This window comes from Monodelphis domestica, chromosome 2 (assembly GCF_027887165.1).
Source record: "Monodelphis domestica isolate mMonDom1 chromosome 2, mMonDom1.pri, whole genome shotgun sequence".
NCBI lineage: Eukaryota > Metazoa > Chordata > Mammalia > Didelphimorphia > Didelphidae > Monodelphis > Monodelphis domestica.
The window spans coordinates 528124055-528150737 of NC_077228.1; the positions used below are offsets into that span (position 1 = coordinate 528124055).

The 26683-nt window shown below is 42.9% G+C and overlaps 1 protein-coding gene across 2 annotated transcripts; it reads right to left on the minus strand.

Moving 5' to 3' along the window:
- Positions 1–2767: 2767 nt before the first annotated feature.
- On the minus strand, positions 2768–24867 carry LOC100026707 (nmrA-like family domain-containing protein 1). 2 transcript variants are annotated; one of them, XM_056819865.1, is made up of 5 exons: positions 24652–24867; positions 18607–18845; positions 15109–15358; positions 13022–13212; positions 2768–4797 (listed from the first exon to the last, which is right to left on the minus strand). In XM_056819865.1, the coding sequence occupies exons 1-5, from the start codon at positions 24656–24658 to the stop codon at positions 4618–4620; spliced, it is 867 nt and encodes a 288-aa protein (XP_056675843.1). In that variant the 5' UTR covers positions 24659–24867; the 3' UTR covers positions 2768–4617. The 2 variants fall into 2 exon arrangements, with proteins under 2 accessions (XP_056675843.1, XP_056675842.1); XM_056819864.1 differs by lacking the exon at positions 24652–24867 and adding an exon at positions 21625–21770.
- Positions 24868–26683: the final 1816 nt, after the last annotated feature.

Sequence of the window (26683 nt, forward strand, 5' to 3'; positions counted from 1 at the left end):
TATTCCTGATGATCAGTTCTGCTGTGGGTAAGAATCATATGTCTTTTGTGTGTGTCCTCTTTGGCTCATGTTAAATGTATCATTCCATGCCTGTATTTCTCATAACTGGACACAGATAATTCCAAGGTGACTCACCCATTTTCAGACTGTGAGAAATTAAGAAAGAGAACTAGAATATTCTTCTGAAATGTAGGGCATTTTGGGTAAATGGGTTCCCAAAATAAATAGGGGCTTTGTGGGGGAAAAGGGGAAGATGAACTCTTACAGACTTTGGGCAAGAGAAGTGGCTTCCCTTTGAGGAAATCATACACTCAAGATTACTTCTTAAGGGGCAGGATCCCCTCTTAGTGAAGGGAGGTCAATTTTTCAGCTCTGGAACCCCTCAATCTTGAAATAGGGAGTAGTTGAGAATTTTGTCTCCACATGTATACGTGAGTGTCTGTGACTTACAACCTCTGGTTTTTTAGCTAGAAAATGGAAGGAAAAAATGTGATCTTACTCATGTGAAAAAATGTGAAAATACTCAGGGAGAGTAGAGGAGAAAGAAGCTTTAAGTACAGCAAAAAGTGGCCAAGAGCCTTTAGCTTGAGTTTTTCTCCTCTCAGATAGAGCCAGCCTTTTGCAAATTGCCTGGCTAAAAGGAGAGGCTTGGATTCAAATTTGACAGGGCTTGTCCTAACTGTCAGAAACTGAGATTAACTTTCTTAAAGTTTGTAGATCTCTGATGCCAAATCTTTGGTTTCCCCAGTCATATCACCTTTTGTTATGTAAATCACTGCCACTAAGTCAAGTCCCAACCCTGAGCTGGGAGGTACCTCTTGAAAGGACATCTTTCCTGTAGTACCTACCTTTGAGCTTTGTTTTCTTTTTCTTTTTTTTAGTAGGTCTGGTAGGTCTTCCCAGTGTAGTAAGAACTTGTAAGTGGTAATGATTAAATAGTATGCAATCACATTATAACATCTAACATGTATCTGGAAGCATTATGGGGAGAGCTGTCCTGATTTCCCAGGATTTCCCACCACTAAATCTTTCTAGGCCATAAGTTTGGGGACTTCTAGATTCCATGTTGACAGAGGGCCTGAGGTTGGCATTGTGACTGGCAAGGGCAGGTCACTGGGGGAAAATTGGGGGTTGAAGAAGTTGTTTATCAAGAGATATGTAGGGGGCAGCTGGGTGGCTCAGTGGATTGAGAGTCAGGCCTAGAGACAGGAGGTCCTGGGTTCAAATCTGGCCTCAGACACTTCCCAGCTGTGTGACCCTGGGCAAGTCACTTGACCCCCATTGCCTAACCCCTACTGCTCTTCTGCCTTGGAGCCAATACACAAGTACTCTTGACTCCAGGACTGAAGGAAAGGATTTTAAATTAATAATAAATTAACATTTTTAAATTTTAAAAGAGATATGCAGATCTTAGAAAGAAGAAATACTATATGCCATCTATATCCTCTTAAAGGTGGTCATCAGGGATGGTCTTCTCTGGCTAGACAGGTTCAGGGTGTGAGAGATAAAGTCAGAAAGATGGTGGACTCCTCTCAAAGAATCACTAAGATGGCATCATGGATCCTCTCCATCAAAACCAGTCTTCTATTCTCCACCTAAGCCCCATTTCAAATAGAGAGCATTGAAGCAGTCCCTTCTTTGTCTTGTGAAACATAGAGGTTATTTGACTTGGTTTTGATGGTAACTTGATCAAGTAACTCCTCGGGCCAGATCAGTCTCGAGGCCAGTTTGACAGGACTCAGACCTGATGGACTGATGCAGCGCAGCAATCTGACTGCTCTCTTTAGTAAAACCAAGGCTTCTTTGAAGAGTTCGCCACAGGGAAAGGAAGGAGGGCTGGAGGAGGCTTCCCTAACCACTATTTCTCTTTTGTCCTCCTACCCATAGGAGAGATGCTCACAGATCTGCCTTCTGGTCTTGCTGCTGCCTATCTCTCCTCTTACTCGAAGCCAAGCATGGCATTCTGTGCCCTTAGGTTGAGGCCTAAAGGACCAGTTTTGATGCTGTTTTCATTGTCTCTGTTTCTTCTTCTCATAGAAAATGTCTATTAATTGGGGCAATTGATCAATGAGATAAACTCCAGACATCTCAGAAGACACTTTCCGCTTGTCTCCCATCCAGAAGGGTAGCATCCGGCCTGGCCTCAGGTCAAGACTGTCCAATCAGGGAGACGTGGGAAAAGGGTTGTCATGGGGGGGGGGGAGAGGAGTATTGGTTATGGATCAAGGAAGTTCACATGTCTTTTCTGATGGTTCTTTCATAGTTTCATAGCCATTTTCTAGTTCGATGCTTACAACAACCATGGTATGGTGACACTATTATGTCCATTTAGTGGATGAGAAGACCAAGACTCAGAAAAGAGAAATAACATGCCAAATATCAGAGAGCTTGTGAGAAGCCGAGCCAGGACCAGAATAAGGTCTCCTGACTCTCAGGTCAGTGCTCTTTCTGAATGAGGTCAGAGCATCAGGAAATAGGCAGAGAGGTACTTTTTAGGTGCATCCTTGAAAAGTCCCGCCCCCCCCCCCATGTTTAGAGTCAGTCATGTCACAAGAGTTTAGGAAAGAACCACCTCCAGGGAGATACAGGATCAGGAAGACTTGATTCTATACCCACAATGCTCTAGGACAATTTTGGTATCCAACTAAGTATCCAATACAGTGTAGGCGTTTAAAATAAATTAATTGCAAAGCCTTTGTTAAGCCCTTACTGAGGTCTCATTATGGGATATCTATTGAATGCATGGATAAATGGATGGATAGATGGATTCAGTAATTTATTAATTAGCAGCTCTTTTCTGGCTGGTCAGTGTACTGTGATCAAGGAGTTGGAGATTCATTTGCCCAACGTAGCAGACTTTTTACTTGCCTGAAATCAAGATCTGATGACCTCCGAGCCCAAACCATGCTGAGGCTGAATGTCTGGTGAGGCAGAAGTGGTCAGAAGCCCAGGCTGAGGAAAAGGAAGAGGAGGAAGAAGAAAAAGGAGAAGAAGGAGGAAAAGGAAAAGAAGGAGGAGAAGCAAAAGGAGGAGGCAGGGCAACAACAATGATGACAACAACAAGGAAGTCTGTAAAGGATAATTTTAGCGTTGTGACTTAAAATCTAAAATTTAATTGGTCGCTAGGGAAAAAGCCCAAATAATAAGATACCCAAGTCAGCTGGAAATTTATGGTGATTTATTTGATATAGTGGAGGAGATTAAGAAGAAGGAAGAAGGAAAAAGAGTAGGATTTCTCCCGCCTGACTAGTACCAGATGGAAAGATTAGGAGATATAGAAAGTAAGGTTTTTTGAAGACTAAGAAGGAAAAGAATCTGCCTGAACTCCAAAGGGCTCAGCCAAGGTGCCTGAACCTGAATCAGCTCAAGGGCAAACTCACCACCAAACCCAGACAAATAACTGCCACCACTCCAAGATGTTGGAATGCCTAGCATGCTGCCAGCCAGTGTCACCTCTCCAGGGAAAGAGGGAGCAGAGAGCCCGTGACGTACCTTTTATAGACTGTTTTACGTCACTCTCCTGCATCTCATCTGTACCAATCATAGCTTAGCTTGACTTGGGACCACCCAGGGGTCTGTCGGCTTTTTCTGCACATGTCTGTTGAAGGCCATTTTTCTCAGATACTTAATCCTTGAGTTTGGTGCAGACCTTCCTAATCTTGTTAAATTAAGGAGGGTGGAGAAATGTAGAGTTCCCAAGACTTGATTTTGTTAGTCCAAGTATCTCTATTGTTATTGATCAGGAAATAGCTAAATCAGATCTTCTAAAGTAAGATCTGATTAGGGTGAAGTAGCTTTAGAATTCACAAGTCTAATAACAGATATTATGCATCTTAATGTTTCTAAAGCCCTTAACAGATATGAATCTCATCTGTATCTCTTAGCAATCACATGAGGAACTACAAGTATAATTATTTGCATTTTATAGAGGAGCAAACAAGCTTAAAAAGGTGAAACCACTCATGATCTCATTTCTCAGGGGCAGAGGCAGGATTTGAATCTGAACCTTCCTGGCATGGTGAGGTAGAAAGAGTGTTCCATTGGGAGTTAGGTTGCAGCTCTGCTACTTATTTGTATGGCCTTGAACAAGTCATTCCCCTTGTTTGGACCTCAGATTAGATGACCTCTAAGTTCCTTCCCAGGTCTAAATCCATGATCTTCTGACAACAAATCCAGCCCTTTATCCATCCATCATGCTCTGATGCCCCTGGGTAAATTCTAGAAATTAGGCCCTCATTCTCCCCTGATGAGAAGGATTCTTTCTGTAATGGAAAGAAATCACTTTCCACAGGACTGGATTGAATCAGTTCAAAATTTTTCCCATTCTTCCTATATGAGGATCATCGGAGGATTTAAAGCTAGAAAGGACCATCTAGGCTAACCCCTTCATTTTACAGATGGGGAAACTAAGTCCCAGAGAAGTCAAAGAATTGTTTAAGGTCACAGAGATTATAAGTGGCAAAACCAAGATTTGAACCCAGATCTCCTCACTGTAGATGCAGTCTTCTGACCACCACACCAGGCCACCACGCAGAGTGCTTTAAAATTATCATGGAGGAATCATGGAGGAAATTATCATGTGTAACCGCTGGCCAGTCCAAAGCACTTGAATGGTTCCTACAAGTCTGTGAAGACACCTTTGTTCTCAGAGACAAACTGGGAGAAACTCTTGACCTTGGGGTTGAGCTTGTGGGTGAGCTGCACATCTCTGTCTGGCCTCATGTGATAGAAACGCATCATGTCAGCCATTTCCTTGGCTCCAGGGAATCCCAGCTTCTCGTAAGCTTCTGGGGTGATCTTTGAAGGGAAACAGAGAGAAAGAGAACAAAAGAGGAAATGTTATTGTCCTACCAGCATGTTAAATGTAGGAGATACACGTTTTAAAAAACAAACTGTATATAATCGAGATTCAGAGTTTCATATAATTCTCCTTTTCTGTTCTTTGTCCATGGAAATGTTCATCTTTGTTGATGAGATTCTAAGAGTGTAGTGTTATGGCTGGAGGACACTTTAGAAGACATTAAGTCCATTCCCACATTTTACAAATAGGGAAAGCGAGTCACAAGATGCTACACTGACTTGCCTAAGGATGCACAGGTAGGGATCACAAGATTATATTTCTAAAGGGACTTAGAAGGTACCTCAGAGGCCATCTATATTACCATTCATTTATTTTATAGTTGAGAAAACAGTCCAGGAGCAACTTGCCAGATGACACATTTTTTTTAAAGAAAATTTTAGAAAGCCATTATGGGCCAAGTTCAGAGTGGCGTGCCAACTAAAGATTCGCACACAGGGTTGGTTGTTGTTAAGCCAATCATCACCTGGACCTCAGCCATGGAAAGAGGTCTCATAGGGTAACCTGGGCTGACTCCTACTTAAAGCAAAAGTTCCCGGACCTCTCCTGAACTCTGCTCTCATCTTTGCCACCACCATCACCACCCAACCATGATTTCCACCTGGATTTCCCACCAGTGCTTGAGCTCCAGTTGGAAAAATGACTTCATTATTTGTCTTCCTAAACTCCCTTTGATTTCCCTTTCTGTCTGGGGAGCTCCCATTCCTTCACCAAGTCTCCCATTTCCAAACTTTGTTTTCTTTTGAGTGCCCCCTCAACTCTCCCATGATTCTATTGGTTGTCCCTCTCCAATATGCTAGTCACATGCCCTTCTCTATTCTCATTGCCTCAGGAGAGTTTCCTAGCACCACTCCTCTGGTTACCCCGATAGAGTCCTCTCTCCTCCTTCCAATCCACTCTTTACTCTGCTTCCAGATTTTTTTATGCCCTTTTACATAGACCTAGTTGTCATGTTCCTCAGAATTCCAAAGAAAAATTCATGAAGAATGTGGGACTAGGGGCAGCTGGGTAGTTCAGTGGATTGAGAGCCAGGCCTAGAGATGGGAGGTCCTAGGTTCAAATCTGGCCTCAGCCACTTCCTAGCTGTGTGACCCTGGGCAAGTCACTTGACTCCCATTGCCTAGCCCTTACTACTCTTCTGCCTTGGAACCAATACACAGTATTGACTTCAAGAGGGAAGGTGAGGGTTAAAAAAAAAAAAGAATGTGGGACTTTGCCAATCATTCCTTTAATTGAAGTTGTCATTAAATTGGAATTAGAACCAGGACCAAGAAGGAGCCCACTTATTCGCCAGTGTTTCCTGTAGAGAAACCATCAAAAGAGTTTGTAGAATAACAGGGTTCCACAGTAAGAGGGAAATCCTTTTAGTTTTTCACTGTAACAACATTACAATGTTTGGGGGAATTTTTTATGCCTGAAACATTTCAATATGTTGGTCAACGTTCTTGTTGACACTTTTTTCCTTTGGGGCTAGACTTTATTAAAAACCTTGATACTTGGGGGAAATTCCTCCATCTACACCCTTCAGTTGCTTTCTATCATCCACTGAGTAAAGCTCAAAGTTGCCTAGAATTCAAAGCAGTTCCATCTTTCCAAGACTTCTCTCATACTGCTCCCCTCATACTGGACTACTCTGTGCAACATCACGGCATTAACACTGGAGTGTGGGGACCTATGTTTGAATTCTATCTAAAACGCTACTGTCTATGTGACAAATCCCCTTGAACCTCAGTTTCCCCATTTTTTAAATGAGATGATTGAACCTAGTGGCCAGTTCCTTTTCCCTGAAATGTTCTCACTCCCCTTTTCTCAGCAGGTTCACCCTCTCTCCTCTTCCTCTCTAGCCATTGGAATAAATAAGAAACAAACAGACAGAGAAAGATAGAGAAAACTGAGAGAGAATGAAGGGAAGGAGTAATATAGAGAAAGAAAGAATGGAAGGAGAGAGAGAACAAAGAAAAAAGAGAATGGAGGGGAAGAGAAAGATGGAGAGAGGAAGAAGGGGAAGAATATCTGGAAAGAGAAAGAGAGAAGAGGGAATAGACAGAAACAGAAAAAATGGAGACAGAAATGAGGGAAGAAGAGAGAGTGGCAGACAGAGAGACTGAGACAAAGATAAACTGAGAAAGGAGGGAAGTTGTGAACAGAGACAGAGAAAAACAGAAACAGAGAGCCAGAGAGAGAAAGGAGGGAAAGGAAAGGGAGAACAAAGGAAAAAGAGAATGGAGGGGAAGAGAAAGATGGAGAGAGGAAGAAGGGGAAGAAGATCTGGAAAGAGAAAGAGAGAAGAGGGAATAGAGACAGAAACAGAGAAAAAATGGAGACAGAAATGAGGGAAGAAGAGAGAGTGGCAGACAGAGAGACTGAGACAAAGATAAACTGAGAAAGGAGGGAAGTTGTGAACAGAGACAGAGAAAAACAGAAACAGAGAGCCAGAGAGAGAAAGGAGGGAAAGGAAAGGGAGGGAGAGCAGAGAACTTACTAAACACTAAGTATTGACACTGTGCTGAGGGCTAAGGATACAAAAACAAACAAAACAGTTCCTATCCTCAAAGAGATTACATTGTGATGGGGGGAAATAACCTAGTGAGAAGCCCAAAAGATTTATTAGTTTCTCCTAACTAGGGCTAGTCTTTATTCCTGGGCCCCTGCTCCTCCTCCCTCATCTTCTCTAGAATCTTTCCCAGAATCCACTCCTTCTTTCTCCTGCATCTTCAGTTCCTCCCTCTCTACTGGCTCCTTCCCAGTAATCTACAAACAAGCCCAGGCAAGCTCTCCCATCCTTGAATCTTTCTACCTCTTCTGGTCACTGGCCCTTCTCTCTCTCCCCACTTCACTGATAAACTTCTGAAAAAAGTTGTCTCACAGGAAGCCTCCCCTTCCCCTTCCAGCCTTGTGATCTGGCCTCTATTCTCTCCACTTTCACTGCCCTGCCCTCTCAAAGGTCACCAATGACTTCCTCATCTCCAAATCCAATGTTTTCCATTCATTGTTGGTCTAATTTAGGATCAGAGAGATAAAGCCAAAAGGAGCCTTAGAAGTCATAGAATAAACCCCCTTGGAAATGGAAGCCTGGAAATGCTGTGCTCCTTTTGTCTTTGTCTGAGTGACCTTAGGCAAGTCATTTCATTACCATGGGGCTCAGTTTCTCTTCTGGAAAATGAGAGAACTAGACTAGATCATCTCTAAGGGTCCTTCTAGGTCTATAGCTGTGATTCAAGACTCTTTCCCTCCCTTGGTCTCAATTTCCCCATCTGTAAAATGGCAAACTTGGTCTACATGGCCTTTGAGATCACTGGCCAGATCCAGCACTATGCTCCTATGAACCCCTTTATAAAGGAAATAATCCTTTTGTGATGCAACAAGTCTGGGGAGGGCTTTAAATGCCATTGATTTGTCTGGTCTGAAAAATCTGATTTTGCACTGGCTCCATCTGCTGATTAATGATAAGGCTCCGCTTCCATTGGTCTCCTCTCAGAAACACAATTGAATTAACCAATGGTCTGAGTGCTTTCTGGGTGCCCAATAACAAGGGCTGAAGCAGCCTGCAGGAGAATATAGTTCCTGCATCTTTTGACAATATATGAAGACTGATGGGAAAGATGAGGGGAGATTGATCCATTGGGGGAAAGGAAAGCTGGCATGGGCAATAATGGGAGCTGGAGGTTAATTAGCCTGCTGGAGAACCCTGGAGGATGGAATGAGGAGCAGGACCATGGGAAGGGAAAGATTAGATGGCAGCCCTGGCTTTGGCAAGGCAGATTGGGTCAGCCTGCTGGAGGCAGTCATGGGAGCTCTGAAAATGTGCAAATATCCATCCTTCACAAGAAAATGGAAGATTCTCTTTGCAGGTTTATGTCCCAAAGAGGCAAATGGCAGAGTGGGATGAACCTTCCACTGGCAGTAGGAGACCTGAGTTCAAATTCTATTGTGATAATTGGGATCAGAGCTCTGAAGCTGGAGAAGACCTCAAAAGCCATAGTCTAGTCCTTCTTCCTCATTTTATGCAACAGGGGAAACTGAGGCCCCAGGGGGCTAACTGACATAGAATATGGGAATCTGACACCTAGAACTTACAGGAACCTGAGAGGCTTAGTTCAATGCCATCATTTCAGAAAAGAGGAAACAGACCCAGAGAGGTTTCAGAGACTCATAGACCAGAGCTAGAAGAGATCTTTTGTTGTTCAGTGGTTTTTCAGTCATGTCCAACTCTTCATGGCCCTTCTTGGGATTTTCTTGGCAAAGACATTGGAGTTGTTTTTCATGGCCTTCTCCAGATCATTTCACAAATGAGAAAACAGAAACTAAAAGGTAAAGGGGCTTGCCCAAGGTCACATAGTGTCTGAGGTCCTGGTCTGGTGTCCTATCCACTGCAACACCTGGCCACCCCCAAAAGGGGTGTTAGAGAACATCTAGTCCACCCCTCCTCATTATATAAAGGAGTAAACTGAGGCACAGAAAGATTAAATTATTTTCCCCAAGTCTCACAGAGAGCTAAGTGGCAGAAGAGGGATTTGAACTCAGGGCCATGACTCCAAGTTCCCTGTTCTCTCCACCGCATCCTGCTGCCTTTCCATTTGCTGGCTTTGTGACCATTCACCCTCTCTATGCTTCAGCCCCTTCATCTGCTTCATCTGTTTCAGAGATATTGATGTGCCTTGGATAGACTAAAGGCTCTGGGAGCCTTACAGAGGGAGAGCTCTGTTGCCTGCCTCACTTGTCCAAGCACAACTGCCTCCAGACCTCTCCTGAGGCAAGACCAGCCTTCTAGCAAGGCCCAGCCAGAGCAGAGCTGCCTGAGGGACCTCAGCTCTTTCCACCCCATGTCACCTCTAGGCCAGCACATTAGCCAAGACACCATCAGGAGCCTTAAATGGCAGACCCCAGGCTGGAGCCACTGCTAGGGTGGAGGCGCCACCACTTGGCCAGAGCCCGTCTTTAAAGGAAAGAAAAGAAAACAACTCCCTCAATTCAGTCCTCCGGGCCCTTAGGGGATTGCTGCACTGGAAGAGACTTTGCAGGTGGTGGAATGCAGCCCCACAGGCCCTTGGCATCACAAATGCCTGAATGAGGGAACTGACCATTTTCCTCCTCTGCTCAAAGAGCTCCCATGGCTCCCTATTGTGTCTAGCATTTCAAGTCCTTCACAATCTTGCTCCAACTGACCTTTCCTGGCTTATCATCCACTATCCTCCTTCACACACTATATTCTAGCCAAACTGGGCTACTCCTGAGGAACCTTCCAGCTCCCACCTAGGTGGAGGCAGCTCCAGGTCTGGAGAGAATGAAGGCAAGAGCCAATGGATGAATGGAGGAATGGATGGAATGAGAGGGGGAAGGAATGCAAAACTGCATGAGTGAATGAATGCATGAATAAATGAATTAGCGAATGAATGGATAAATTACAAATGTGTGATTAAGCGCCCTCTATGCACCAGGAGCCATATATGGGAGGGGCTGGGGACACAAATATAAAAAGAAGAGAATCTCCCTGACTAAGGAACTCCAAGTGAGAGTGGGAAGTCTGGTCTGGGCAAGTCACCAGAATGGTGAAGAGAACCCCAAGGCTCATCATGCCCCGGTAGTTCTGAGTCCCAGGGCAAGAGGCAGAAAATCTATGTGTGGGGGTAGGAGGGAAGGAGAGGAAGGGAGAAGGGAGATAATAACAATGATAATCATAATATTATAATAAAAGCAAGACTTATAGAGTGCTTTAAGGTTTACATAGCACCACATGTGTCTATATAACCCATCTGATGCTCAGCACAACTCTGATTGGGTGCTATTACCATCCCCATTTTATAGATGAAGAAACTGAGGTTAAATGACTTCCCTAGGGGACATTGAACTAATTAGCTCTTCAACTGTTTTGGAGTTTATTGTGAATCTGTTGTGCCCATGGCTGTGCTAACTGCTAGAAGGAAGACACATGATGCTTACTTTTGTTATTCAGTCAGGTCTGATCCTTTGTGACCCCATTTGGGCTTTTTGTGGCAAAGATACTGAAGTGATTTGCCATTTCCTTTTCCTGCTCATTTTATAGATGAGGAAACTGAGGTAAACAGGGTGACGTGACTTGCCCAGGGTCACACAATTGATGTGTTTGAACTAATATCTTCCTGATTCCAGGTCCAGCACTCTATTCCCCTATACCCCCTAGCTCCCCTATTCTTACTACCTTTGTAGTATTGGGACATCTCTCTGGACCTCAATTTCCTTCTCTCCAAAATGCAAGAATTGGACCAGACGGTCCTTTGAGGTCTCTTCTACCTATTGTGACAAGGAAATCACTTTAAAAGACTGATATATATTAATTTAAGGTCGCCAAGGAATTTTAAGGTTTACACTATAGAGGAATGAGCCTATAATTCTATATTTAAGGCATGGTCTCTGCTCCCAAAGAGTCCAGCTGGAGTGGAAAGGCTGACCCTTATGAAACCACAATAATTAAGTCAGGAAGTCAATAGGTATAAGGTATAGGAAGACTAGAGAGATGAGAGATGGGGATGGAATAGCTTATGAAGGGTGGGTCAAATCACTCAACCTCCCTCAGTTTCCTCATCTGTAAAATGGAGATTACAACAGCACCTGCCTTACAGGGCCATTGTTGGACTCAAATGAGATAATATGTGAAAAGCACTTAGTGAATCCCAAATCCTGATGGAAGTGTTAGTTATTATTAATTCTGGGAGCTCAAGGATCCCTCCTCCCAGATGCCTACCAAATCCCATAATGGACCACCAACTGACAATGCCTGATACCTCCATCTGCTAAGGCTAGGCTGATTGAGGTCTCATCCAAAGAATTGATGGATGTTGTTATAAGAGAACCCATTAAGAATGTGGCTATAGCCAAAGAGATAATGGACAAAAAGACTTGTACAAAAATATTCATAGCTGCTCTCCTTGTGGTGGCCCAAAACTGGAAAACGAGGGGATGCCCATCAATTGGGGAATGGCTGAACAAATTGTGGTATATGTTGGTGATGGAATACTATTGTGCTAAAAGGAATAATAAAGTGGAGGAATTCCATGTGAACTGGAACAACCTCCAGGAAGTGATGCAGAGCGAGAGGAGCAGAACCAGGAGAACATTGTACACAGAGACTAATACACTGTGGTATAATCGAACGTAATGGACTTCTCCATTAGGGGCGGTGTAATGTCCCTGAACAACTTGCAGGGATCCAGGAGAAAAAACCACCATTCATAAGCAAAGGATAAACTATGGGAGTGGAAACACCGAGAAAAAGCAACTGCCTGAATACAGAGGTTGAGGGGACATGACAGAGGAGAGACTCTAAATGAACACTCTAATGCAAATACTATCAACAAAGCAATGGGTTCAAATCAAGAAAACATCTAATGCCCAGTGGACTTACGCGTCGGCTATGGGGGGTGGGGGGGAGGAAAAGAAAATGATCTATGTCTTTAACGAATAATGCTTGGAAATGATCAAATAAAATATATTTTAAAAAAAAAAAAAAGAATGTGGCTATAGTTAGCCAGCCAGTATAGTAAGTAAGGTAAGGTAGGGAAGTCACTAAGCCAAGGCAAAAGGTAAAAGCAAGAGGAAGAGTGGGTTGGGTTCTCAAGAATGCTTTTTATCTTGATTAGTTATAAGAAGGGGTCATTTCTTTGGGCAGTCGTTGCCCGTGTTTCCAAGGAACTGGTGTCACTTTACCCCTGGTCTGTGTGGCTTTACCTATGCCCACTGGGGCTGGGAGTGGGGAAGCAAGTCCCAATGGAAATGGGATGCTAGTGATAGGTTAAACACCCTGGGCTAACTTTAGGTCCAAGTTTGCTCTTTTCTCTGCAGATTCTAAGGAAGGCAGTGAGTGTAGGAATTGGGCATTGTTGGAACCTAGTCCCGTGGCTGGGAATCTGAACCACTTTTCAGAGACCCCCACCAAGGATCTAGGTTGTGAGTTTTCTCACCGATGTGAATCTAAACATCTCTGGTTTTATATGAAAGATGGCCCCATGTTAATCAAATGGATAGTGTTTCTATGTTCTTTTGACTGTTTTTAGTCACTTGGGAGGGTTTATGGGATGTTTCAGCCCACATCATAAGGATTTTCCCAGAATTCCCAAGTGAAGTAGATGCCTCCCCTGAAGAATCAGGAAAGGACATCATTGTCACTTCTGCCCTGGCATGGCTCACCTTGGAGTCTTTAACCACCTTCCCCAAGGTCTTGGAGAGGATGTCTGCATACTGCTGAACTGTCAGAGCTTCTGCACTGAGACCCACAGCCTTGCCCAGGAACTCCTCTGGGGACCTGAAGATGCTGGCCACTGCTGGTCCAATGTCAGCAACAGAGACGCCATCCAGGGGGATGTCCTTCATAGGCAACACTGGCCAAGAGGACAGAACAGTCAGTTACAACACAGCCTCCCACAGCAGGTTCTTCCCACAATCCATTGGTCATTCAAATGCAGTTTGGGTTAGATATTATCAGAATAAGTAGAAAAATGCCACAAATCTACGGGAGACCACAATCCATCAATAAGTATTTCTTAATCCCTCTCCTGGGCCAGGTGCTTTGTTAGACATGAAGGCTGCAAGGACAAAAGTCTGATGGTCTGGGCCTCCAAGGACCTTGCCCTCCACTGGGAGAGACCATGTATGTACAAAATAAATGCAAGATCATGAGTCGAGTATGCACCTGAAGGAAAGCAGAGGAATTGGTCCATTAGTTAAGCTTTCAAGGGACTAAGAAGCAGAAGAAAGAAGTCAGTGCATTTTAGGTGTGATGGAGAGAGAAAACCATACAAAGGAGAAATATTCCCCACCACCACCACAAATCCAACCTCTCTGATCACAGACTGTCTGTCCATGCTATAGAGTTGGTCTCTAGGAGGCAGTGTGGTAAAATGGAAAGAATACTGCCTCTGGACTCGGGACCCGAGTTCAAATCTTACCTCTGATCTTTAGTGTTTGTGTGATCTTGGGCAAGTCCCTATACCACCCTGGGATTCGATTTCATCCTTTGTAAAAATGAGAGGGTTAGACTATCTGGCCTCTAAATTTCTGATGACCTTCCCACCTGGTCCCCTCAGCAGCCCTTTCTTTGAAATTCCCATAACTGGAATCTTCCTCGAAGTCTTGCTAAGTGGTGTCTTCTGCCCTGTCCCACCTCGTGGGAAACTAGTCATATGATCTTGAGTGAGACCCAACCCTATCAATATTGCCTGGACTGTTTCCACATTTGGGACACAAATCTGTTGTTCATGGGGTCTCTGCATTAGAATGTCAGGCCTGGAAGGACAGAATTTGGGGGAGTAACTCTCATGCCTTTGTATCCATACAACTTACGTAGCATGGTGCTGGGCAAATAGTAGGTGTCTAAGAGATGCTGGTTTATTAGCATTTCTAGATTTCTATACCTGTATATTAGCAATCCTAGAAACATTATTGATGGGGCAAATAATTAAAATACTGATTGATCAGAGATTGCTTTAGAATCTTCTTTCTTTGGAAGTCCCTGAAACCTCAGGTAGCCCAAGAAACTGTAGTGGGCTTTTCTTTTACTCATTCATTCAAAATATTCACTAAGTACCCTTTGCTGGCTCCCTTCTGCTTTGACTGGTCTCAAGCAAAGACCAGTTGCTTAGATTTAGAACCTTAGGATTCCAGATCTAGAGCTGGAACAGACGTTAGAGGCCAACCCATCTCATTTTATAGAGGAGGAAACTGAGACCCAAGAGAGCTTAAGAGACTTAAAGGATCATAAATCTAGAGCTGGAAAGGACCGCAGGGTCCTCTAGTCTAACTCCATCCTTTTACAGATAAAGAAACTGAGGTCAAATGGGATGAGGTTATGCCACATGGGTAGGAGATATCAGAGGCAGGATATGAACCTAAGTCTTCAGTCTCCAAATCCAGTGTTCTTTCCACTATCCCACTTTTCCTTCAATGTATCTCCCATGTACCTCTTTCCCTCACTTTACCAGGGTCTTGCACACAGATATAGGGTCACAGATATGCAGATAAAAGGGAATTCAGAAGACATCTAGTCCAACTCCTTCCTCCCCATTTTATAGATGAAGAAACTGAGGTTGGAGAAGGAATGAAACTTGCCTGAGATCATACAGCCAACAAACATCATAGGTAGAATTTGAATCTAAGTTCTGAGCCCAAATCCAGCCATCTGTGCACACCGTCTTTCAGTATATATTTGGGTGAATGACTGAATGAATGACTGCCCAGTAGTAATCCCTGCTAACTCCCCCAGCCATCTTCTAACATACTCAAGTTGTAGTAGTCACCATCCGATGCCTTCACAGGTTTCCAGAGGTTTAGGAAGTTTTCAAAGTAGGCTGACAACCTGACACTGGTCATGGGAACTCCAATGGACCAGAAATACTCCTCCACTTCGCCTTTCCCATCAAAGTGCGGCACCTCCAATTTCCCTTTGGTCAACTTCTTTACATTCTCCAGGCCACTGTATACCACATGCTCCAAGCCTAGATGTTTACTGGCATCAGCTACGGTTTTCCCCTGTGAACCAAAAAAATAAAAATAAAAGGAATTTTTCAATTTTTTTCTTTTTCAAAGTTATTGCTTTCAGGGCAAATGGGTAGTTCAGTGGATGGAAAGCCATAATTACTTAAAGTAATTGAGATTGCTAGATAGGTGAGCCTAGATCAGGTGTTCTCTTTTTGTGTCTTGGGTCCCTTGGAAAGGCTGGTGAAGCCTATGGACTCCTTCTCAGAACTGCATTTCAAGTAATTGAAGGGAGCAGCTGGGTAGCTCAGTGGATTGAGAGACAGGCCTAGAGACGGGAGGTCCTGGGTTCAAATTTGGCCTCAGACACTTCCCAGCTGTGTGACCCTGGGCAAGTCACTTAACCCTCATTGCCTAGCGCTTACCACTCTTCTGCCTTGGAACCAATACACAGTATTGATTCCAAGACGGAAGGTGAGGGTTTAAAAAATAATAAAGTAATTGAAGGAAATGCTACATTTCAGTTAGAGACAAAAATAAAGATGTCAGTCCTTCCTCCCTGCCCCGGTTCAGTATGTATAAATGAGGTGTTTCTTTACTCCATTTTCTGATAGCTCCACTCAAGCTAAAAGCAGCACTTGTGGGCTCCAGGTAAACAGAGGCTTACCAAGTATCTAAGAGCTGGCTTTCTTCCTGACAGTTACCAGTGATACAGGATTTGGAGAGGTCCTGAATCTCAACCAGAGCCTACCAAGTCCCTTTGGGATATTTCTAGTCATTTCCTGTAATTTGTGCCCCAGGGCCCTTCAAGCCCTCCATGATTATACACACAAGTTCTGAGAATGGACCTAAGTGAAATATTTTTTCTTGTTTTTTACTTATTATGTTTCTATCTAGATTTTGCTCCCAGGAACCAAAACATAGCTTAGACAAGTTAGCATCGAATTTTCCCTAAAAATCAACAATTGTAGCATAAAACCTCAAGGAGGGGCAGCTAGATGGTTTGTTGGATAGAGAACCAGACAACACTTATGGCTGGTGGTGCCAAAAAATCTCCATTCTCTTGGTAGAAAACTAGTCTAGAACAATGATGACTACAAGAACTTAAATCCTTCTTCTTCTGCACAGGAGACCGAGTTGTTCAAGAATGAACTAGGCCTCTTCTCAGACCAAGTGGGCAGGCACATGCCTGCTTCTGCCATGCATTCTTATAGGCACTTTCTCAGAGCCCCACCACGGCATCTCTTACTCTTGAGGAAATCCATTCAGCCCATGTTGATTCCAGATGTGATTGTACTGAAAGTCCCCATCAATGCTCCTGAGGGGAGAGGAAAAAGGAGAAATCCCTTCTCCAAACCATACACTAACATTCTGCCATCCAAGAAAAAGTCAAAAGGGACAAGCAAGAATGGTCCTTTCTATCATTCTCTTTTACTTGCCAATACAAAGAAGTGGGTCTTTCAAGCAAGATCATTCTTATGAGTCCCAACCAGTCAACCACCTCGGGGACAGCCCCAATCATTGGAAGCCAATCAGAAGTTAGAAATTGTCCTTTCAAGGTACCAATGCACATGTTTACTTTAAAGAGGGAGAGGTTTGTTCTGGATAAGGGAGCCCTGCCTAAACATCATTTCTTTGTACTTAGAGTGAGAATCATCAGCTTTGGTCACCAGACAAGAATAAGGTGATGCTGACATGAAGTCATGAGAATTTATGAGTAGAGATTATAGACCATAAAGGAAAGTGATAAATGTTGGAGGGGATGTGGCCAAATTGGAACACTACTGCATTGATGGTGGAGTTGTGAACTGATCCAACCATTCTGGAGGGCTGTTTGGAACTATGCACAAAGGGCTATAGAACTGCATACCTTTGATCCTGTAATACTACTACTGAGTCTGTGTCCCAAAGAGATAATAAAAATGGGGAAAGGAGCTACTTTTACAAAAATATTATATAGCAACTCTTTTTGTGGTGGCAAAGAATTGGAAATTGATGGGATGTCCATCAATTGGAGAATGGCTGAACAGATTGTGGTGCATATTAGTGATGGAAGACTTTTGTGCTATAATGAGTGATAAGCAAGGTGATTTCAGAAAAAAACAACTAGAAAGACGTACATGAATTGATGCAGAGCAAAATAATCAGAACTGAGAGAACATTGTACACAGTAAAAGCAATATTGTATGATGATCAACTGTGAAAACAGCTATTCTCAGCAATGCAATTATCTGGGACTATTCTGAAGGACTTATGACAGGGAATGCTATCCACCTCCAGAGAAAGAACTGTTGGAGTCAGGTGGATGTGGATCAAAGCATACTAACTTTCATATCAGTGTATTTATGGGATTATTTGGGGATTTTGTTTTTTTTCTTAGTGTGCTCTTATGAAAATGGCCAATATAGAAGTGTTTTATGTGATATTACACGTATGACCCAGATCAAATTGCTTACCATGTGAAGATTGGATTTGGCCTTCCCCTGATTGTAACAATGAAGGCAATTAGATCTTCCTTGATTGTGAAGATTAAATTGTACTCCCCTGTCTATTTTTAGATTTTAATCCCCCAAAATTTAAGCATAGTTCTTAAAGTTGAGTATGGAGATCTACCCATTTTGGATTTTAACCACAAAAAGGTGTGAACACCCATTTCATACATTGAGTGGGAGGTCTGTGACCCACGTGTGAAAGAGTGAGCAGTTCTGGAGTGGAGTGACAGCTGTGATTGGTAGACGTAAAAATTTAGGGGAAGTGATGCAAGAGAAAAGAAGTCGTTAAAACTGGAAACAGAAACACACAAAGGTACTTGAAGTGAAGAGACACACTAGGAGTGGAGAGAGACACTTGTAGTGGAGAGACACGGTTGGAGTGAAGAGACACACTTGGAGTGGAGACTCACACTTGGAGTAGAATCTCCTGTAAGAAGCAGTTCTACTAGAGTTGAGGCTGATAAAGAATCTGCTGATTGAACTGACACATGGTAAGTGTAAAGGCTGACTTTAGTCATTCATTTTTGGGATTTAGTAATTAAATACCTAGAGACCAATTAAATATATTCTGTCCAACCATCTCTGAGTGGGGGGGGTGAGGAAGAAAGGAAGGGGGACAGTTTGGATCTTATAATTTTGGAAAACATATGTTGAAAATTATTATTACATGTAATTGGGAAAAAATTTTTAATACTTGAATTAAAAAAAAAGAATAGATTGTACTCTTATTGGGCACAAAGTCAATTTCCTTCAGTGCTTTCCTGGAGCTCTAGAACCCCTTCCTTTGATGGACATAGTCCCGTTCCCTACCTGCTTTACTTCTTTCTCTTTGCTATAGCCTTCCCAGAAATTGGTCACCAGGAAGGCGCCATAGGCACCTTTTAGAATGCCATTCACATCCTCTTTGCTATTCAGGTCACACTTCACCACCTCAGCTCCCAGGTCTTGTAGGGCCACAGCAGCAGGTTTGGTCACATCCCGAGTGGCTACTCTTACACAAATATTTTTGTCTTCCAAAATGGCTCTGGCCACAGAACCACCTTGATTTCCTGATGAGGAAGAAAATAAGCAAATGAATAGACTTGATAAATCAATGAATGAACAAATGTGTATGTATATATGTGTGTGTATACAGGTGTGTGTATTGTGTGTGTGTGTGTGTGTGTGTGTGTGTTTGTATGAAAGATTGGAAAGAGATACTCTCAGAACCCTTCTCTTAGGGTCAAATCTTGGGTTAGTGTATTTGTACTGGAGCAGCTAGATGGTACAGTGGATAGAGCATAGGACTTGAAGTCATAATGACATCTTCCTGAGTTCAATTCCAGAAATCACTTCACCCTGTTGGCCTCAGTTTCCTCATCTATCAAATGAGCTGGAGGAGAAAATGGCAAACCATTCCAGTATCTTTGCCAAGAAAACCCTAACTAGGATCACTAAGAGTCAGACACAACTGAACAACAAGCCATAATTAGTAGTTGTCTTAAATCATTTCACTTTTGTAATCACCTGTTTCCTCATTTTTAAAATGGAGCTAATAATACAAGCACTACTAAGGAGTTGGTTTGGAATATTATAATCCCATCTCTCCCCATCCCTGCCCCAACTAGAGTTATATAAAAAAGGTTGCAAGGAAGCAACTAACAATATGTAACTGAAGAAATGTGGACTTAGTCTATTGAGCTCTTCTTTCTTCTATCCCACTTCTTCTTTCAGTGCCTTCCCCATCCCACTCTGCCCTACACCTCTGATGAGGAATAGTGACTGGGGGCACCCTAAGACTCAAGGGAGATAATAGATATGAAGCACTATATATTCTTTTGAATTTGTTTCTTTCCTGGGGTCTTAAGTAGTCATTAGCTTCCATTTGTTCAGTTCTAATTTTTAGGTGCCATTTTCTTCTTTGAGGCTTTGTATTTCCTTTTTCAGTTATTTTCCTATTTTCTTTGTCTCTTTACTTATTTTAGGGTGCTTTTTAAAAAGACATTGCCTATATGTCGGGGTTCAGCTCCACTTCTGGGATGGAGAGAGTACTGTCCCTGTGTTCTCCCAGGTGTTACATGCAGTGAATTTAGCTAGATTCCATTCCTCAGATGCTAGTTCCCCTGGAATGTGATCACTGAGGATGTTCCTTCCACTGAGAGCTCCTCCTCAGCTATGCTTACACCAGGTTACTCCTCAAGCTCCTCAGTGTGTGTTTGCACTGTACCTCCTCACACTGCTGATTCTACTGTTTCATTCTGTCTACTATTGATTCTGTTTCTCAAAAACTTTTATTGAGACATATTTTTCTTTTGTGGTTGTTCAGAGGTTGGTTTGGGCAACTCAGAATGTTTCTCATTCTGTCATCTTGGCTGCCAGGAGCAGAAGTTGTAAATGATTCTACAAATGTCCAATTATTACTATCAGCAGCAATCTATAGTGACTAGTGTAACAATGACTTTGTCCCCAGGCCTTCTCCTACCCTCCTGCTTTTGTTAAGTGACTTCCCCAAGGTCATACAACTAGTAAGTGTCTGAGGTCAGATTTGAACTCATGAAGGTGAGTATTCTTGATTGAAAGCTCAATGCTCTATCCACTGCTCCTCCAAATGGCCTTGAGCAGAGGTGTGTTTGGAGATGTTTATCATATAGGTGTGGTGGGGCAGGGTGGGAAATCTATACAACCTGTAGTTTTAACTTTGATTTGATTTCTCAAGTCTAGAACAATTAAGAAAACAACAAATCAAGCAGTTGCTGATTTCTGAGTTATAATCATTGACACCAAAATTGAGCAATCTGTTCTGCTCCAGGATGCCCCCAGTAGTACCACTAGATTCAGTTAAGATGCTGAGCCACAAGGTGTTAGTTGATGAGGTAGGACACTTGGGAAGTGGGAGGACATGGTCTATATTTAAACTGGAGACTTACAAATGAAAAGCATGGCAACCCAATGGGTTCTAGTTAAAGTATCCAAAAAGCTATGGGTTGTTAAAGCTGTAATTTGGCAAACCTATATCTTCTAGACTACAGATGAGGGAACTGGGGCTCAGCTAGGTTGGGACTTTCCCAAAACACACAATGGATCATTAAGGTCTGGGGGGGAGGAACTAAACTTAGATCTTCCTGACTCCAAATCTAACTCTCTATCCACTATTCCACCCTACCTCTCCTACCTTCCTGCCAGAAGGATACATTTCCTAACTCTTTCCATTTACCTCAGACCTCTAAGTATGCATTTTCTTATTTCTCTTTCACCTCAGAAAATAGAGGAAAGGAGAGAACTGAAGACACAGCCTACCTTGGTAAATAAAGCACAGGTTTCCAGGGCATGACACAAAAACAATAATAAGCAAAAGAGGGAAAAAATCAGGAAACTCTTTCAGGAAACATTTCCTGAAAGCCCATCAAATTAATTTCCCTTCTTGGTGCCAATACAAGAAATAAAGTGGATATTTTTTTTTTGTTAATGACCCCTAGAAGGATCACAGATTAGAAACTGAAAAGGACCTTAGAGATTAATGAGTCCAACCCAACCCCCCTCCCCCCTATTTAACAGATGAGGAAACTGAGGGCAAAGAAAGCTTAGAGACCTGACCAATATTGAATAGAAATGTCAAGACCAACCCCATCCCATTTTATAGATGAAGAAACTGAGGTCCAGAAGTTAAGAAGCTTGTCCCAAGGTCATGCAGGTATTAAATAGTAAAGATTGAACCCAGGCCCAATGCCTCATCTGCTTCTATTATTTCCACGTGTCAGCCTAAGCCTGCCCACACTGAAGGACAGTCAGAAGCATAGACAAAATCTTCAGGTAACCTTCCACCCCCTGGAAAAAGGGAGTCCTTTTTACCTGTTGCCCCAAACACAACAATGACTTTCTTGCTTGCCATGTTCCTGAGCCTAGGAGCAGTGGAAGGAGAGTCCTTAAGAAGGTTTTCCCTTATCCAGCTTCAGCACCAGACTGGAGAGTCCTGCCAGTACACATCAGGGCTTCAATCTGCCCCACCTAATCTTGCTTTATTCTCAAGCAAGACAGAATGGGAGGATTCAGCATCTTCTCTGACTCACCAAGATATTGCAGTTGTCTAAATTAATTAACAATGGAAAGAAGACTGGACCTAGAATCAAGAGACACTTGAGTTTGAATCCTACCTCTAATACTTTACTCTGGGACCCTGGGCAAGTCAATTAATCTCTATAAGCCTCAGTTTCCTCATATAAGTATGAGGATATTTGTAGATCTAATTAAGGCAAGATGATTGAGGCTTTCCAGTATGACACTCAAAAGTAGAGGGTATAGAGAGTTGTATATTCTTTCAAACAGGTAGAAATAACTGAGCTTAGCACCTAGTTTGCAAAAATTAGTTAAAATGGGAAATTATCCAGTGGTAGGACTTCCTTACTTCAAGTGAGCATCCATTCCCTGGTCACAGCCTGTTTCCTCCTCATAAGCAGCTTCATGCCATCTCAGGGTCTCTGTTTCTCCACCATGAGGCCCTTGGGTCCTGGCATCTAAGGTCTATAGACTCTATCCCCGAGTCACCATCACCCCAACCCCAAACATCTGAATTTATCTGTTCCAGTCATGTTTGGGGGGTCTATGGCTCCAGGTGCCCAAAATGTTGGCTATAACTCTTAGAATTCAGGCAGAATCTGTGATTATGGCCTCGAAGTTAAATTCTGGATATGGATGTTCCTTCCACCAGGACAGTTTCCAGCCACCCCTTAATGACTTCCCCGAGTGGCCCAAGGTTACCCAGTTAAGAAATGTCAGAGGCTGGATGAGGTGAGATTTACTAACTCCAACCCCAAATACCAGTCAACTTATACAATAATAATGTAATAGAGAGAAAAAAGAACTTTGAAAGACATTAGAACTCTGATCAATGCTGTGATAAAAGCAGGAATTCAAAAGAATCAAGATGAAACTAGCCACTGATCTCCTGATAGAGAGAAGTGATGAATAGGAGATGCAGAAGGAAACAAGCTTCTTCGAATGGGACTAACATGGGAATTTGTTTTGCTGGATTTTGTGGAGATGTATTGGAGGATTGGTTTAATTTTTTAATTTGTTTATTGGAATGGAAGAAGAAAGAAAATGGCCTCAAGATGGAGAGTGAGGCATACATATTTGGCCTTAGCCAATGAAAACATTTATTTTGCTTTATTTTCTTTATCTGTTACAAGGATTTAAATTTTTGTTCGATTTTGTTCTCTTTTGTTTTGTTTTTAATGAGGAGAGGAGAAAAGATGGGAGAGAAAATAGATGTTAATTTAATTTAAATAATTGTTCATTTAAAAGAAAAGAAAACGAAGAAAAGGAGAACAAGTGTATGTTGAGAAAACCTTAGGAAAATAAGGGTTCCTGGCATTTGTTGGACAAACAATTGCCAAAGAACAACTGTTATATCATGATGACATACCAAGACCCCTGGAATTTAGGATTAAAGCATTGGCTTTCAATCTTGGTTCAGCTACTTTTTACCTATGTGACTTTGGGCAAGTCACTTGATCTCTGTGAGGGTCGTTGATTCCACAGATCTTCAATTTAGAGCTGGAAGGGACCTCAGAGGCCATCTAGTCCAAATCTCTCAATTTTCAGTTGAGGAAACTGAGACCTAGAAAGTTTCAGCAACTTGCCCAAGGACACAGAGATAGAAATGGAGAGGGTCAGGATTTGAAGCCAGATTCTCTGATTCCAGAACCAGCCCACTTTACACCATCATGTTGTTCTCCAAGGTCTTTCTTTGTCCCTGTAGCATAGAAACAGCATTGAGCTACTTCTTGAAAAAAATTCTTTGGAAATCTAGGTAGAAGCATAATAAGTAAAAAACAAGAAAAAATATTTCACTTAGGTCCATTCTCAGAACTTGTGTGTATAATCATGGAGGGCTTGAAGGGCCCTGGGGCACAAATTACAAAAGCTTCATAGAGCAGTGGAGGGAGTGTGAGATTTGGAATCTATTTCACTTTAGACACCAGCTAGGTAACCCTTATCAAATCATTCAATCTCTCTGACCCTTAATGTCTTCCTATCTAAATGGAAAAAGAATAGTCAGGTGGCTCAATGGGTAGAGAGCTGTGTTTGAAGTTAGAAAGACCTGAGCTCAAATCCAATCTCAGATATAGCTGTGTGACTCTGGGTAAGTCATTTAACCTCTGATTTCCTGGGGAAAGGATATACTACAGAATGAAATGGCAAACCACTCCAGTATCCTCAACAAGAAAACCCCAAGGACAGCTAGCATATATGGGGTCATGAAGAGTAGGACACAAATGAACAATAACAAAAAAGTTACTTAACCTCTCTGGGCCTCAGTTTCCTCATGTATAAAATTAAGGAGTTGGGCCAAATGGCCTTCCAGCTCTAGATCTAGGAGCCTATTAATGAATCAAGGAGGAAGACTAAGGAGACAGATAATGATGAAGAATATGTTTCATCCCTGACTTCCAGGCTTAAGGCAGTTCTTCAGGCTCCTAAGTCTGGAGTGAGTCCATCTGGGCTAACTACTCCCCAAAATACCCACATTGGGCAGTCCAAAGTGTATAATTGAAAATCTGTTACCCTAAAAAAGAACTACATTTCCCGGGATCCCACTGACTTCCTGTCATTACATACTTCCTGTAGACAGGGGATGGGGTGTATGGGGTGCTCAGGGAGGGGTAGTATCTCTGGTATGGAGGGCTTGTCATGCCCTCCTAGGGCAGCTCTCCAACCTCTGACCCTCACCTGACACCCAGCTCTCATTTATGGCTCCCAGTAGCTGCTAGCATGCAGCAGCGGCCACACCCCGGGCAACCGCTTCGACAGGCCAGCTAAACCTTGTGAGGGTAACCATCGGGTCATAGACCCCTGGTGAACCAAGGCTTTGCTCACCCAGCATGTGAAGACTGCTTCAGCTGAACAGATGGAAGAAACCAATAAGAAGGTTCAATGGATGAGATGGCGACACAGCAAAGCACTGTGGAGTGCTTAGGGCATGTTGGAGCACAAAGGACAACACGGCCATCCAATGCAGGTGAGGAAGTCTCAAGGTGTAATGATTTTTCATGCCATTGGACCCAGGCTTCCAACGCCAAGAGAGTGGGACTGTCTCTGTGCAATGACTTTTCCACTTAAATCTCCTTCACCCACAAGTGTCTTTGTGCACTCATCTATACATCATAGATGAAAATGCACAAAGACAATTGTCATCCTCGGTTACCGAGAGATTACTACCAAGTAGACAGGGGATATGAGGCTGGGATGTGGAGGGTCCTGCCCTCTTTTTGGCCCTGACAGTAAGCATGGTGGTAGTGAGTGGGGATTTTGAAATGGCTAATCAGCCATGGGCATGTGGTCTTTATTTTGTATCCTCTTTATTCTTTGATTTCTAATTATCATTAATAAATCCCTTAAAATATAATATTTTTATTATTTGACATTAATTTTAATTTTTCATTGATGACAACCAGAAGAGATAAGAAAAAACTCTCAATTTTTTAAAAGATAGCCTAGAAAACATTTTTAAGCCATATTTCTCCTGCTAAGGCTTTTTGCCCACCCCACCCACCATTGTAAATTCTGAACTCACTTTGGAGCTGCTGCCTTTTTCTTTCCCTACTTTTTGTCTGGTTGCTCTCCCTACTTGCTGGGCTATTTTCAGTCAGGGGACTCTTGGCGAGAGGAGATGAGTCACTTCTCTCACCCGTCTGCTTGAGCCCATGTCCCTCAGTTCCTTGCTGCTGCCTCTGGGGTTGCTGATGCTACTGCCAATCCAGCCTCCTGGGTTGTCCCAGCCATACACTCCTGACCTTCTTGAGCCCAATCACTCCTCCTCCTGCTCCTGCTCTGGCCCCAGCCCCAGCCCCAGCCCCAGGTCTGACCGTGGTAGCTGCCCATGTTGCTGATCCTTTTGGTGCTGATGATTGCTGCCACCAAGAAGCTGGTGTTACAATGGAAATTTAAGGGGAAATGGAAAGGTTTTTAGGAAGGGAGAACACAGTTAAATAAATAAGTTTATTAACAAGGAGGGAATGATGGGGAAGGAAAGAAGATAATGGACCAGCTTACTATTAGCCTAAGATACTAAACCCAGTATAGTTATTTTCTAAGCTTAACCTTGTCTAAACTAAACTAAACTAAACTAAACTAAACTAAACTAAAGTTAACTAAAGATAAGTCCAAACAGGGAGCCCAGATTCTCATACAGACTCCTTGGTGGGTCAGGCAGCAGAAATCCAGTGTAGAGTCTTTAGAAGCTCCAGGAAGGGAGAAATTCTTTTCCAAAATCACTCTGTCCACCAGAATGAGTGGGGAAATTCTTCTCAACCTTGTCTTGATGTTATTCTAAAGCAGGCAGCTTGAAAGATGGGGTTTGTCCAGGGACAGTCCCAGAGTCACACCTTCAGTCTTAACCTCCAGTTTCAGACTCACTGAAAAAATCTTTTTTCAACAGCTTAGATTTTGACCCAGCCAGCTCTCATATAGAATCCAGACTTGTCAATCATTCCTTGCAATCCACTTTGCACCTTCCCTTGCTACACTGGTCAAAAGACCTGGGTGTGCTTTCCCTAGGCAATAATTAGCAGGGGGAATAATCAGTGGGGAAAGGGAAGAAGGAAGTTACTCTTCCAAACAGGAAGTAAATTACAAGCATGGCACATTCTATGAAAGAGCGGTGCATTACCTATTTCAGACAGCTTCTACCATTCATGAGTGCACTATTCCTTTCAATTATCTTGCCTGAGATTCAGGGGAGAAATTCATCTCCCTACAACCCTTTGCCATTTAGGTCTGCCCAATCTCTAAGATTCATCCAGTTTGGGATTCCTCAAACCCATGTTCTCCCTCACTATGGGAGATCCCAGGGAAGGAACTTTAAAGAGACTGGAGGTGAAAATTTTAAACCTTTTCAGATTCCATTGTT

Bases quoted from the DNA above. Each gene is read 5' to 3' on its own strand.
- LOC100026707 (XM_056819864.1), bottom strand. From the start codon at position 21,664: ATGGCAAGCAAGAAAGTCATTGTTGTGTTTGGGGCAACAG. The intron at 18,846-21,624 runs GTAAAAAGGACT...CTTCCTCATCAG, and splicing joins TGTTGTGTTTGGGGCAACAG to GAAATCAAGGTGGTTCTGTG. The intron at 15,359-18,606 runs GTAGGGAACGGG...TTTGGTTCACAG, and splicing joins AAGAGAAAGAAGTAAAGCAG to GGGAAAACCGTAGCTGATGC.